At 44.9% G+C, this 14,685-nt stretch overlaps 1 protein-coding gene across 1 annotated transcript; it reads left to right on the forward strand.

Moving 5' to 3' along the window:
- Positions 1–538: 538 nt before the first annotated feature.
- On the forward strand, positions 539–903 carry LOC102999492 (protein FAM229B-like). Its single transcript, XM_028168157.2, has one exon. The coding sequence runs from the start codon at positions 679–681 to the stop codon at positions 901–903; it is 225 nt and encodes a 74-aa protein (XP_028023958.1). The 5' UTR covers positions 539–678.
- The last annotated feature ends 13,782 nt before the right edge of the window (positions 904–14,685 follow it).

Genomic DNA, 14,685 nt, shown 5'->3' on the forward strand with positions numbered 1-14,685 from the left:
TGGCATCCTTCTAAGGGTGGACGCATGCCATTTTGAACATGCACTGCATTAGTAAGCAGTGGAATGCTAATAAAACGTGTGCAATAAATTGCATTTTAAAAGCATCATGGGAGGCTGAGATTGCTCTTTCAAGAAACCCTATGAGGAATTCTTTGATAGAGTAAGAAGGGGGGGAAAAGCCTTTAACAGTGGAATAAAAATCACTCATTTGAGTCTTATAAATCCAGACTGTAGTATATGGTGCTTCCTTTGAGCGTATTGCTTTTTATGTGTGTAGCATATGCCTGAACACTCATAGATAAATCAGCGGACTAACTATGGCTGGAAAGCAACAGCTCCACCTCCTCCCAATCCCCTCTTATCTAGTTTCTCCCCACCTCTCCCATCCCTCAAAAAAGAAAATTACTTCCACCCTTAAAATATCTAAGTATAGCGACTGGGCCTCCGGACCGCAGATACTCGCTGCCTTGTCAACATCTTTGAGCATCGACTGCTCCGGAAGCCGGGGTAGGAAACTATGTGAAAGAATCCTCTGATGTCACAATTTCTGGGTGTCACTGGAACATCTGATCATCATTCCTTTGGCAATTCCAGCCTTCTCTGGAAGGTCAGTAGAAGCAATTGATTTATTCACCTCTACAGGAATCAGACTCGGCCTATTTTGGTTTTCAGTGAATTATGCCTTTTCAGTTTGGGACCCAACCAAGGAGGTTTCCAGTGAAAGGGGGAGATTCTTCAGTTGGGCTGGAGCCTGGGCTGAGCTTTCTAGAGATGTCACCAACCAGGCAACTTGGAAGATGCCCTGGAAGTCATGGCCTGACAATAACTGATGTTCCCATCACTGTCTATGCAACAATGCGAAAGCCACCTACACAAAGCAGCAAGGAAATGCATCCTAAATAGCATCATTAAGTCTTTTGTAGTGGGTTGACTAGGTCAAGGGTAATTGGCCAATATCATCTTATGATCTAGTAAACAAAAGTGGTGGCACCTTTGGATGAAAAAAAAAAAATCTAAGTAAATGAGGTCACGGTGATTTCGAGCAAGGAGAACAGATTGGCGATGAGGAGACCTGAGTTCAAGCACTTTGATTTTTTTTTTTTTTTGGGCCGTGCCGTGCGGCTTGCGGGTTCTTAGTTCCCCGACTAGGGATCGAACCCGGTCCCTCTGCAGTGGAAGCATGGAGTCCTAACCGCTGGACCATCAGGGAATTCCCCAAGCACTTTGATTTTTAAGCAACCCATCCTGTCACCTCTCTGAGACTCGGTGTCTTCATTTGTACAGCAGAAATAGCATCTGCTCAATTGAAATTAGAGAACAATTTGGGGAATCAAATTAGATGATGAACGTAAAAGGGTTTATCAAAAGAACACTAGTTCAGGGCTTCCCTGGTGGCGCAGTGGTTGAGAATCTGCCTGCCAATGCAGGGGACACGGGTTTGAGCCCTGGTCTGGGAAGATCCCACATGCCGTGGAGCAACTAGGCCTGTGAGCCGCAACTACTGAGCCTGAGTGTCTGGAGCCTGTGCTCCGCAACGAGAGAAGCCGCGACAGTGAGAGGCCCGCGCACTGCGATGAAGAGTGGCCCCCGCTTGCCGCAACTAGAGAAAGCCCTCGCACAGAAACGAAGACCCAACACAGCCAAAAATAAATTAATTGATTAATTTTTTTAAAAAATCTTCTCAATAGAAGCAGAAAAAGCATTTGACAACCCCAAATCCTTTCATGATAAAAACTCACAACAGACTGGTTATAGATGGAATGTACTTCAATGTAATAAAGGCTATATATGACAAGTCGACAGCTAACATGGTACTCAATGGTGAAAAGCCAAAAATTAAAAAAAAAAGAAGAACACTAGTTCAGAGGGAGGAAAGAACACAGGCTTCAGAATGAAGCTGCCCTCTCTTCCCCCTCCTCCTTATGTGCAGTTTAGCCATCAAGTCCTACAGAATCTACTCAATTAAATTCTCTGTATGTGTATCTCCTCTTCTCCACCCCTACGCCACGGCCCTAACTCAAGCTCACCTCAACTTGCACCTATATTATTAGAGCAGGTTCTTCACTAGCCTCTCTACGTCAAGGTATATCCATAGGGCCGTTAAAGAAATTCTTCTAAAATGCAGCTCTTAGCAGCTCCCCATTTCTCCCAAGAAAAAAAGATTCAGCTCCTGTGTAAGGCTTAGCAGAGCCTTCAAGATTCACCCCTGCCCACCTCTCCACCTTTCTATAGCCAGAAAACATGGCAAACTGTGAGCTCTCTCTTAAATTTTCCATTCAGCTCATAGTTCATTGACCAAGGCAAGTCAGGGGCCCTGGGAATGATCTCCTGACTCTATTCCTCAAGGAACAATTAGTAGCTACCACGGGTGTTGTGCAGAGTAAGGAGCGAGATGAGAGGTGGGCGCAAACCTCTGCTTCCCCGCTGACCTGCTGTAGGACTAGCTAGCAAGTCACTAGACACTCAGAGCCTCGGTCCCCTCATTTGCAGACAGAAAGGGTAACATTACCTTGATTTAAGGATTGGATGAGATCATGTATATAAACACCAGGTCGATATGTGGCACATAATAGAAGCTTAATGTATGACAGCGGCTCTAGGCTTTTGCTACATTGTATTGTTGTCTCCCTTGTTTATGGCTGAGAGAGGTGTTTCTCAGTGGGGTCCGCAGACTGCCAACAACCCGCAAACTCCATTATCCGTCTGCCACAAGATAAGGGGCTTGCACAGCTGTGAACCCACTCCTGCTCTCCCTGAGAGTCTCCCAGGGTCCCACCCAGGGCACGGCTGGGGTGCAGACAGTAGGTGCTCAGCCCTGGCTCCTCACAATGGGAGCCAGAGAAAATGATGGTGATATGGCGGGTCCAAGCAGAGCTGTGGGCGTTTGCTCCGACTCTTCAGCCCGGGGGTGGCGGAGGAACCGGGCTCCTGGCCCTTTCATTTAACTTCTTATTTTCCCTTTGGCATCAGTTCGTCCACAGCATCTGGTTTCTGTCACTGGACAGATGACATTTGGGGCCCAAGTTCCTTGACCTCCCAAGAACCCTGAGCATCCATCGGGCTTATCAGAACTGTGCGAGCCAAGCCAGAGGAAGGCGCCTGTGAAGATGGGGAAACAGCCTGGATCCAGGAGGGAGGCTGGAGACCCTAGCGAGGACCTGGAGCGGTGCCTGGGCTGCGCGAAGGCCTTGGGCTGCTCAGGCCAACTCAGCTGTCCCGGAAGTCCTTCAGAGGCTTCTGCCACCTCCTGCCGCCTCATCCCAGGCTCCTTGCATGGGGCAGGGCCAGCACTGAACAACTTAGTTGTGCAAACTTTCTTGAAAACAGAAAGCCCTCAATAAGAGAGAGCTGTGTTCTTTATCATTATCATTATTGTGAGACACTAAACGAGCTTGCCTCAGTGTTCAGAAGGATCTGTCCAGATGCTTAAAGCAGCGCCAGCATCTCCACCGTTCGGGAGACCATTGCCGAGCCCTTGCCATGGACCAGACACCAAATTCGATACTGGACAGCCTCATCTGTCTCACCCTCTCACAAGTTGATACAAGTTACTTTTCTTTTTCTCTTGAACTTATAAAGGAAGAGATGGAATCCCACAGAGGCTAGGTGACTTACCGGTGCCTCAGAGCTTCCACAGAGCTGAGCCAGAACTCACAGCCAGTTGTGCATAGCTCTAAAGGCCACCACTGTTTTCAAGATCCCTTGCTGTGTGCTAAGAGTAAGTACCAAAGCGGAAGCCCCAGTCCCGCAGGAAAAACCTGAACTTGACCATAAATGAGGTCAGGAGGCAGATCTGTAGTGAGACAGGACTCGAAGGAGGGGTCCCCAGAGACGCCATTGCCACACTTGCACTTAACACAGAGCCCCTTCCTGCACACTGGGAACTAAGGGAAGCTCCTGTCCCCAGACCCCCACCCCCCGGTCTCAGGGAAAAGCAGCTTCCAGGATCCACCCTCTGCCAGGACGGAACAAGCACTTTAGAATCTAGAGGGCTGATTTTTATTTTTAACAGCTTTATTGACATGCAATTTTCATACCATACACCTTACACACTTAAAATATGCAATTCAGTGGGTTTTAGTATATTCAGAATTGTGCAACCATCATCACAATCAATTTTAGAATATTTTCATCATCCTTAAGAGTGACCCAGTATGCTTCAGTCATCATAAGACCAGCAACCCACCCTTTTCCTCCCAACCGGAGGCAGCCAATAATCTACTTCTTGTCTCTATATATTTGCTGATTCTGGACATTTCACAAAAATTGGACTCATATAATATGTGGTCCTTTGTGACCGGCTTCTTTCATTTAGCATAATGTCTTCAAAGTTCCTCTGTCCACACACCAGGCACACAGTTGTAGCAGGTATTAGTACTTTATTCCTTTTCATGTCCAAATAATATTCCACTGTATGGACATACCACCTTTTCTTTATCCATTCATCAGGTGATGGATACATGGGTTGTTTCTATGTTTTGGCTATTATGAATGATGCTGTTATGAGCATTCACGAACAGGTTTTTGTGTGGACATGAATTTCTTTTCTCTTGGGTGCGTATCTAGGAACGGAATTGCAGAGTCACGTGGTAATTCTGTTTCACCTTTGGAAAACTGCCAGACTATTTTCCACAGTGGCTACAGACACCAGCAGTGTAAAACGTTCCAATTTCTCCCCATCCTTGCCAAAATCTGTTACTGTCTGAACTTTTTATTATAGTAATCCAAGTGGATGCGAAGCAGTATCTCAATGAGGTTTTGATTTACATTTCCCTAATGAGGAAGGATGTTGAGCATCTTTTCACATGCTTGTTGGCCATTTGCGTATCTTCTTTGGAAAGAAGATTGTTCGCCCATTTTTTAAATTGGGTTGTCTTTTTCTTATTAACTTGTAAGAGTTCTTTATAATATATTCTATATGCAAGTTTCGTATATGATATACAATTTACAAATCTATTCTCCCATTCTGTAGGTCATCTTTACACCTTCTCAATGGCATCTTACAAGCACAGAAGTTTTTAATTTTTAAGAAGCACAGAAGTTTTTAATTTTGAAGAAGTCTAACTTATCTATTTTGCCATTTGTACTTTCGGTCTCATATCTAAGAAGGCTTTGCCTAACCCAAGGCCATGAGTATTTACTCCTGTATTTTATTCTAAGGTTTTTATAGTTTTAGTTTACATTTAGGTCTATGATCCATTTTGAAATCACTCTGTATGGTGTGAAGAAGAGGTACAACTTTGAACTTTTGCATGGGGATATTTGGTTGCCCCAGCATCTTTTGTTGAAAAGGATATTCTTTCCAAACTGAATGGTCTTGGCACCCTTGCTGAAAAATCAGTTAACCAGAAATATGAGGATTTAATTCTGGATTCTGAATTCTATTCCAATGATCTACATGTCTATCCTTGTGTCAGTACCACTCTGTCTTGATTACTGTAAGTTTACAGTGTTAAAGAAATTAAACAAGGGGGCCTTTAGACTGGGGTGGCTCTAATGCCTTGGTAGTCTGTGCATGCAAACCGAAACTTACACCAGGGTCAATGCACTCAAATTCAAGAAAATGAAACCTGAGAACAACCAATCACAAACAGCCAATCAGCCTTTCCCAAACAAGGCAACTGCTCAAGCTCCAGCCAATCAAATAGTTTCCTTGCTTTGCTTCCGCGTCTTCTCTATAAAAACCACTCCCCTGGCTCCTGTCTGTGGAGGGCTCCTATCTACTCAGTTTGGCGCTGTCCAATTTGAATGGATGCATGCTCAAACCAACTCTGGAACGTTTTAATGTGCCTCAGTTGATCTTTTAACAGCTGACTTTTGAAATTGAGAAGTGTGAGTGATCTAACTTTGTTCCTCTTTTTTTCTGGCTTGTTTTGGCTATACTAGGTCTCTTAAATGTTCCATATCAATTTTATTATCAACTTGTCAATTTCTGCAAAAAAAAAATGTCACCTGGGATTGTGTTGAATACATAGATCAATTTGAGGAGCATTGCCATGTTAACAATGTTAACTCTTCCAATCCAGAACATGGAATATCTTTCCATTTATTCAGATTTTCTTTAATTTCTTTCAACAATATTTTGTACTTTTAAGAGTATGAGGCTTTTGTACTACTTGTGTTAAATTTATTCCCAGACAGTTCATTCTGTCTGATGCTATTGTAAATGGAATGTTTTCTTAATTTCATTTCTGGAATGTTTATTGCTCATGTATAGAAATGCAATCAATTTTTCATATTGACCTTATACTATGCAACCCTGATGGACTCATTTATTAGTTCTCATAGTTTTTTTTAGTAGATTCCTTAGGATCTTTACAAGAACATGCCATCTGCTAAGAGATTTTTTTTTTTCGCCTTCCTTTACAATCTGGATATATTTTCTTTCTTTCTTTTTTTCCATATACTTGCCCTGGCTAGACCCTCAGAAGGTGTTGAACAGAAGTGGTGTGACTAGACATCCTTGTCTTGTTTCTGATCTTGAGGGGAAAGCTCTCAGTTTCTCATCGTTAAATACGATGTTAGCTGTGGGTTTTTTGTAGATGCCCTTTATCAGGTTGAGAAAGTTCTATTTCTAGTTCATTGAGCTTTTTTATAATGAAGGGATTTCAGATTTTGACAAATGCTTTTCTCTGCATCTATTAAGATGACTATGTGGTTTTTAAAAATCGGAACATCTCCGTAGGTGGACAAATGTCCCCTGAGGTTTGTGTGTGGGGAGAAGGGGAGCATTCCCAGTTAAGACCCACTTAGAGTCTTAAGTGCCTTAGAGAATTACTGTGAGAATTAAATGTTATAGCATTGGCGTGTCTGTCCCAATGTCTGGGACGCAATGGACACACAATATAGAGTGGGCTATTTTGATTTTTATCCTCCACCAGGACACTGCTCAGGGCCTGGAGGATTGTGTGTATTTAAACAGAGAGGAGTTGCCCAGGCCCCTTAGGGGTCTCCTCCGTGACCTAAGGGAGCTTCAGAAACCTCAGCCCCAGACCCAGTGATTCCAGACACAGGACCTAGTGAAGACAAGTGCATTCAGCCACCCACTGTGGCTTTCCATTAAAACCAAATTCTGCCAGCCCCTCCCCAAAGTCTGTTAAGAAGAAATCAGGGTGGACATGATGTCTTCACTAAGACACTGCTAGCTCAATAGCCCTTGGCTCTGGTCTGCCCTTATCTTAGCTCAAGGGGCCCCTGGGCAGGGCTGGCTGATGGGTTCAAATATGATGCCTGCAGACGCCCTTCATTGGAATGGGATGGACCCCTGAGCATGGCAGCTCAGTAGTGAAATTAATCAAAACCTTAGATGGTAGGTGATTTAAACGCAATGTCTCTAATCCTCACAACATTTCTGAGGTGACATTTATGGCCATTGTACTGGTAAGGAAACTGGGGATCCAAGAGGTCAAGTGACCACATAGCAATAAAGGATAACGTGGGTGATTAGGACCTACAGCTTGGATCCAAGGATTGTAACATAACCACTGCTAAACCGTGTTGAATCTCACACCCCCCCATACAATACATATGCACACCACACACACACACCACACCCTTGCCATTTCATGGAACAGTAACTTACAGACTCTTGGGAGGCAGATTGCACAGGAAGCGCAGGCATCTGCTTTCCTTTGTATTCACCTGCAGAGGCTCCCTCTGAATTCTCTGACTCAGAAAAGGTGGGTCTGGGGCCAGGCGAGAAGGAAGAGGAAGCTCAGTACCTCCCCGAGCAATGACCCAGAAGGAGAGGCTGCAATTAAGTGATGAAAACACAAAAGGGAGGGGCCACCCATTTCTTCACCTAGTCATCCCCTGGTAACAATATTTGTCAAGTGTCCACTTCACTGGGCCTGCAGAATAAGAGAAGGCAAGGCCTCTGCCCCTGGGGAGCTCTGGGGACAGTGGGGAGACTGACGCGCACAGACAAGCCAGTGGCCACCATCCGGGGCAACAAGGCCTGCGGTACGGTTGGAGCACAGAGTCCGGTGCTCAGCTTGGCCCAGCACGTGCTCTTCCCACCCCCTGGGTGCCCTGCAGAGCCTGGCTCATTCCTCCTGTGTCAGCATTCAGCTCACACACCAACTCCCCAGGCAGCCTGTTTTCCTACTGCAACTGGGTAAGGCTTCCTGTGCGCCCATTCAAATCCCCCTGGACGTCTGCTTGGTGGAAATGGCCACAGTCGTGTGCAATAATTAAACATGGACTAGACAGTCCACCCCGAGACTGTCTATTACTTATTATTACTAAGTAATTAGTAATAGACTATTACTTACTATTACTAAGTAATAATTACTATTATGAAGTAATTAAGTACTTAATTACTTCATAATAGTAATTAAGTACTATTATCCTAAGAGGGCATGGGCTGTGTTTGTTTGCTCAGTCAGTGTTTTCTTTCCGAGGCCTGGCACGTAGCAGGTAGAAGCCACTGAAGCATTTCAAACAGCAAGTGAAATGGTCCTATTTAGGAAAATCGCCTTGGACACAGGATGGAGGGTGGATTATGAGATGGAAGATAAGGAGGACAGGCAGAGAGAGAGAGCTGCTGTAGGAATCCAGGTGAGAGATGGTTAAGACTGCAGACTTAGGCAGTGGGTGTGTATGAGGGCAGGGGAGCGCTGGAGAGACATTTGGAAGTTCAAGTTAAAAGAAGCTGCGGAAAGGGGGGAAGAGAGGAGAGGGAGAGTTTTAGGCTGCGTGGCCTGGCTTCGGGTGTGTTCCATGCCCGCATGACTGAAGAATCTCTGCTTTCGGGGAGCTGAAAAAAGGAAAGAGTAATTAAATGTGCAGCCTTGCCTCTCTCAAGGAAATAAACCGACATGGACGTACCCAACCGTGGGTGACTGAATGAACGTAGAGACGAATTACAAATGCCTTCCATGTCGGAGCTAAAAAAGATATTCAAGGACACTCCATCCCAGGCTTCTCCACCCCGACCCCCCTCCTGCTCACACCCATCATATGCATCTATTCCACTGGAGCAGGTTATGTGAGCAAATTGCTTGGAAAGGACTTCATCAGTCCAGAGGTCCCGTGAACTTCTTGTACCAGGAAGAGACCCAAAGCATCTCAGGTCATGCAAACATTCAAGTCAACCTATTTCTCATGAGCACACAAACTCCATGCTGTGTTGTTCTGTGGGCTTCAGGGAGACGACGGTGGATAAATCATCTCCCCTATCCGGCGTACTCATAACTGAAAGCAGCTACAAGTTTTATAATAAAAGCCAATGCTTGCAATGCACTTCAAATGGTCCGGGTGCTCTTCTAATACCTTCCCTGTCCCAGCTTGCAGCAGCCCTTGGACATAGAATGTTCTTATTGTCCCTCTTTTGCTGTTGAGGAAAATGAGACCCTTGCCCAAGATTTTGTACATCCTAGTTGTGGACACAGGAGCTAGTGGTGGAGCTGGAGTAGAATCCAGAGAACTCAGCCCCAGGTGCTGTTGAGCAGAGTACTGCGCTGTCCTACTATACGGTGGCTGGCATGTATCGAATGCTAACCGCACTTTTTCGTGCACTTGACACCTATTTCGTCCTCACAGTGACTCTAGGAGGGGAAATAGCCGTATAGCGTCGTGAACTTTGCTGTCCAGTCTTACGGGATCAATTTCCAATTCTAACACTCACTATCCATGTAACTCTGGCCAAGTTTTTAACCTCCCTGTGCCTCAGTTTCCTCATCTGTAGTAAGGGGATAAACATAGGCCAACCTTGAAGGCTATTGTGAAGATTTAATCAGTTAATGAGTGTAAAATGATTAAAGTGTAGCTGGCACAAAGGAAGTGTTTTTGTTACAGTTGGGGAAGTGAGGCTTACAAAGGTTAATTGCACTGTTTTCTATTTCACAGCTGGTAAGTGGTGGACTCTGCCTTCCTGTCCAACTCTGGTACCAGGGTTTTATCCACTGCACCTTGCAGACCCAGAAATCAATATAATGGTTGGGTGACTGAATGAATGAGCTAAAATAATTATTTGGCAGCGATTATGACCTGGACAGTTTCATATTCGTTATTTCCTTTAATGATTAATTGCTTAAAGATTAGGTACTATTATCCCTTTTAGAGAGAGAGAAGAAAGCCATTCAAAGCCATGACAACGCTCTTTGTCCCCACCACTGCCTTGGTGAGAAGACGAGGGTTCAATTCCAGGTCTTTGACACCAAGGTTGATGTCTCTTCTTTACCATCAGAATAACCCAAGAACTGGGGCAAATCCAAAACAGATGCTTCCATCTGCAAAATTCCATCCAGAGCAGTTAGACCAGGGAGAATTCCAGAGGTTATGTCCTGCCTCCGCTGATTTCCAATCATAATGTGGACCTTTCGGCACACGAATTAATTCTCTGAACCCTGGGTTCGTTTCCTGGAAAATGTGCGTAATAATACCTACTTTGCAGGATTGCAGGAGTGACAGTGAGATGACGCGGTATAACAGCCAGCATCAGACCTGGCACACAGGAGGCATTTAGTAGATTAATAGAATTAACATCAATTCGTGTCACCACATGTTAATAGGTATAAGCGTATTAATTAATAATGATTTCAGCTTGGAGGCTGAGCGAAGTAGTGGGGAAATTGGGGCTTCATGGAAACACAGGAGGTCTGCCCTTCACAACCCTCGAGCTACTGTCATGTCGCTATTGGTCAGAGCTCCAGGACTCAACGTGACATCTTTAGCCATTACTGCTCCGTGCACTTCTGTTTATTCAGTGCCATGCTGCCGGCCTATGAGGCTCAGCATCCAGACCACACTGTAAGGGGGAATATCCTGAGAAAGACATAAGAGCTATCACAAAAGCCATGAACTAAATCTTCCCTTCTAGACTATTCGAGAATACTGACCCAATTTGCTCAGGATTCTAATAGACTTCAGTATCAGTTAGAATGCTTTGGGTTGCAAGTAAAATAATATTCAATTAAAATAGAATTATGCAACCAAAATGGCGTAAACAATCAAGGCCATGACATCACAAAACATGCAAATCAGAGGTAGATGTTTCCAGTGTGAACCCACCAGTTCAACAGTCTCGTCATGAGCCCTGAGGCTTTTCATCTTTCCACTCTGCCGTCTTCACCTAGTGGCAATGCCACCCTCAGAGTGTTAAGATGTCTGTCGGAACTGTCTTCGCATGACATGTCCAAGGGCAAGGAGAGAAAAATTCCTATCTTGGGTTATTTTTTTCAAAACCAGGAACACCTTTCCAGAAGCACCCACACAGACTTTTCCTAGCATCTCATTCTCTGGAGTCATCGCATGTCTCTACCTAACTCAGTATCCAGCGAAGGAGCAGAATTGCCATGAGTGACCGGGAGAGGAGGGTCGCCTTTTGGAGGGGCGGGGGTTGACCCATGAACGGAAGCTAGTCAGGCCTGCTCACGGGGAGTAAGCAGGACGATAATGGCTCGTTCAGAAATGGCAACGTGGTTCAGTGTTCAATGTCATGTGACTTCAAAGCCCAGAGCCATGAGAAACACAGAAGAAACATCCTTCCCACATCTGCAGCCCTTCAGGTTCACGTAGGAGTTCACATTCACCATCTCATTCTAGCCCCTTGGGACCCTGTAAGGCAGGAAGGATCAGGGATTCTTTATGTCCATTTCACATCTGAGAAAGCTGGAACTCTGACATTCTAGGAGGGTCCTCATCAGCTAGAGGTCTCACTCCAAGTCTGATACTGTAAGCCCTGTTCAAGGCAGCCTCACATGGGCAGGCACACCCACCGCTGAAGTCCTTCCAAGTGAGGCTCATATGTGGACACAAGGGCAACAGTTAGGAGATTCTTACTGAAATCTCACACAGCTCCTCTTTAAAGCTTAACCTCCTTGTCTTCAAAATATTTCAGGTTGAAAGGAGATGTGGTATATATACAATGGAATACGACTCAGCTATAAAAAAAGAATGAAATTTTGCCATTTGCAGCAATATAGATGGACTTGGAGGACATTATGCTCAGTGAAATAAGTCAGACAGAGAAAGATAAATACTATATGGTATCACTTATATGTGGCATCTAAAAAATACAACAAGGCTTCCCTGGTGGCGCAGTGGTTGAGAATCTGCCTGCCAATGCAGGGGACACGGGTTCAAGCCCTGGTCCAGGAAGGTCCCACATGCCACGGAGCAACAAAGCCCGTGTGCCACAGCTACTGAGCCTGCGCGTCTGGAGCCTGTGCTCCGCAACAAGAGAGGCCGCGACAGTGAGAGGCCCGCGCACCGCGATGAAGAGTGGCCCCCACTCGCCGCAACTGGAGAAAGCCCTCGCACAGAAACGAAGACCCAACACAGCCAAAAATAAATAAATAAAATAAAGAATTATTAAAAAAAAAAAAAAAGTAAAAAATACAACAAACTAGTGAATAAAACATAAAAGAACAAACTAGTGGTTACTCAGTGGGGGGGGATCAATATAGGGGCTGGGGGGTGGGAGGTACAAACTATTGCATGTAAGATGGGCTCAAGGATGTATTGTACAACACAAGGAGTACAGCCAATATTTTATAATAACTGTACATGGAAAGTAACCTTTAAAATTTGTATAAAATTAAAAAAAAATTTAACTAAAACATAAAAACACCTTCAAAAAAACCCAGCAAATAACAAAACAAGAAAACAAATATTTCAGGTTGAACAATAAGCTCTGGGTAGATAAGCATAGGCTTTAAGAGCCATCTCATCCGTTTTGCAGGCAGGATAAGCGTGCCGGCCTCATCTAGGTGGCTTCAACATAATCCGCACAGCTAACGGAGAGACAAGCGCATCACAGCTGCAGGCAGCCGAGGAAGCAAGCAGGAGCCAATGGCACCCTCCAGCTCAGAGTATGAAATATTTATGGCTCACTTTAATGGACCACGGCTGCCTGATCCAGGGAGCCCTGGAGCGGCCGAATGTTACGATGCTCTAACAAGAGCAACTCTGTGTCTGAAGAGTTGTTTCAGCGTTGACTTGCACCTGGATTATGGGAAGAAGCTTTTTCTGCTTGTTTGTTTTTCGAGAGAGAGCTGGTTTCAGTTGTCTGTGGAGGGATTTTTCTTGAACTGGAGTTCCGACCATCCTTTATGTGTTTATTCGTTTTGTGAACATTCACCAGCCAGCTGTGGGTTCAGGGGCTCTAATGTGGAATTCGACAGTCCTTTCCTGGATTACCCCCAAAGCCCTGAGTCCTTTCCATGCTCTCTGCTGCCCTGCTGTCTGTCAGGACTGTGGGGTGACAGGGAACCATCCTCAGGGGATGTAAAGCGTCATGAGGATTGAGCATCTTCTCCCTCCAAACCCAGCTCTTTGCTCTCGGGTCTCTATGCCTCAGGGCTCATCTTCTTGCCTCTGATGCTGTCCCACACGTGACCGAAACATATGCCCAACTGTGAAGGTCAAAAGTAAAAGACACCTCAGAGACTACCTCTTTGTGCGCCATGGACCCCCTCCCCCTTGGTTGTCTGGAATTCCTGTGGACCCCTTCTCATAAAACGAAATACGCAAGATTAGAGGGCTACCAATTACATTTCGATACAGTTATCAAAATAGTTTAAGAACAAATTGGTAAAATAATAATATTCGGGCTCCTCTATTAGCACGTTCTCTAACAAGGGCTAGTGGGGGTGGTCTGAGAAGGACTGCAGTTTTGAAGGACTGATGAGCATCCTTCATTCCTACAGTGAAAATATCTGCAATATAAATTGGCGATAGAGTCCCAGGCACTGCTGATAGGACTGTGGCTTGTTGCCCACTTTCATAATCAAGGTAAATTATAAATTTCAGTTAGAAGGTAATAAAAATGAAGATGCATTTTGGTTCCCATCTGTATTGGATTGAATGCTGGCCCCAAAAAAGGTATGTCCACGTTCTAATGTCCATATGGGTAAAGGTGACCTCATTTGGAAAAAAAAGAGTCTTTGCAGATGTAATTAAATTAAGCATCTCGAGAAGAGATCATCCTGGATTATGAGTGGGCCCTAAATCCAGTGACACGTGTCCTTGTACACAATAGAAGAGAAGACCAGAGAATTCCATGTGAAGATGGAGGCTATGTGACCACGGAGACAGCAATTGGGTTGGAGCACCCACAAGCCAAGGAACCTGGAGCCATCAGATGCTGGTCAAGGCAATGATGGGTTCTCCCTTAGAGCCATCAGAGATCACGGCCCTGCCCACACATTGACTTCAGACTTCTGGCCTCCAGAACAACGAGAGAATGTTTCTTTTGCTTGAAACCATCCGATTTGTGGTAATTTGTTACAGCAGCTCTAGGAAACTAGTACATTAAGTTCACTGATGTCTCAAATTCTAGTGTTAAGACCCCTGCGCTGGTACAACTATGTCACACATTCATTCCATACGTATCTGTGGAATGATTACTTTTAGTCCAGATGTAGTTGTTGACACTGGAGCCTGGGCAGTGGATAAGCCTGCCTTAGTCTCTGCCCTCAGGAAGCTTGCATTCCAATGCAGTGGGTGACGAAAAATAAACAATAGAATAATTAATAAACAATGTCAGGGAGTGATAAGGGCCTTGAAGCAAATAAAACTTCGAGGTATATTGAAAGTGACTGGGGAACTGGGTGGCCAGGGAAAGATAACCGTTGCTGAGAAGATGACCATTTAGCTGAGATTTAAGTGATAAAAAAACTGCCAAAAATGGTGGAGGGAAGAGCTTTCCTGCAGAAGGAATGTGCAAAAGCCTTGAGGCGG

Source organism: Balaenoptera acutorostrata, chromosome 17, assembly GCF_949987535.1.
Source record: "Balaenoptera acutorostrata chromosome 17, mBalAcu1.1, whole genome shotgun sequence".
Taxonomy (NCBI): domain Eukaryota; kingdom Metazoa; phylum Chordata; class Mammalia; order Artiodactyla; family Balaenopteridae; genus Balaenoptera; species Balaenoptera acutorostrata.

Coding starts and splice junctions, on each gene's coding strand:
- LOC102999492 (XM_028168157.2), top strand. CDS start 679: ATGCCTTTTCAGTTTGGGACCCAACCAAGGAGGTTTCCAGTGAAAGGG.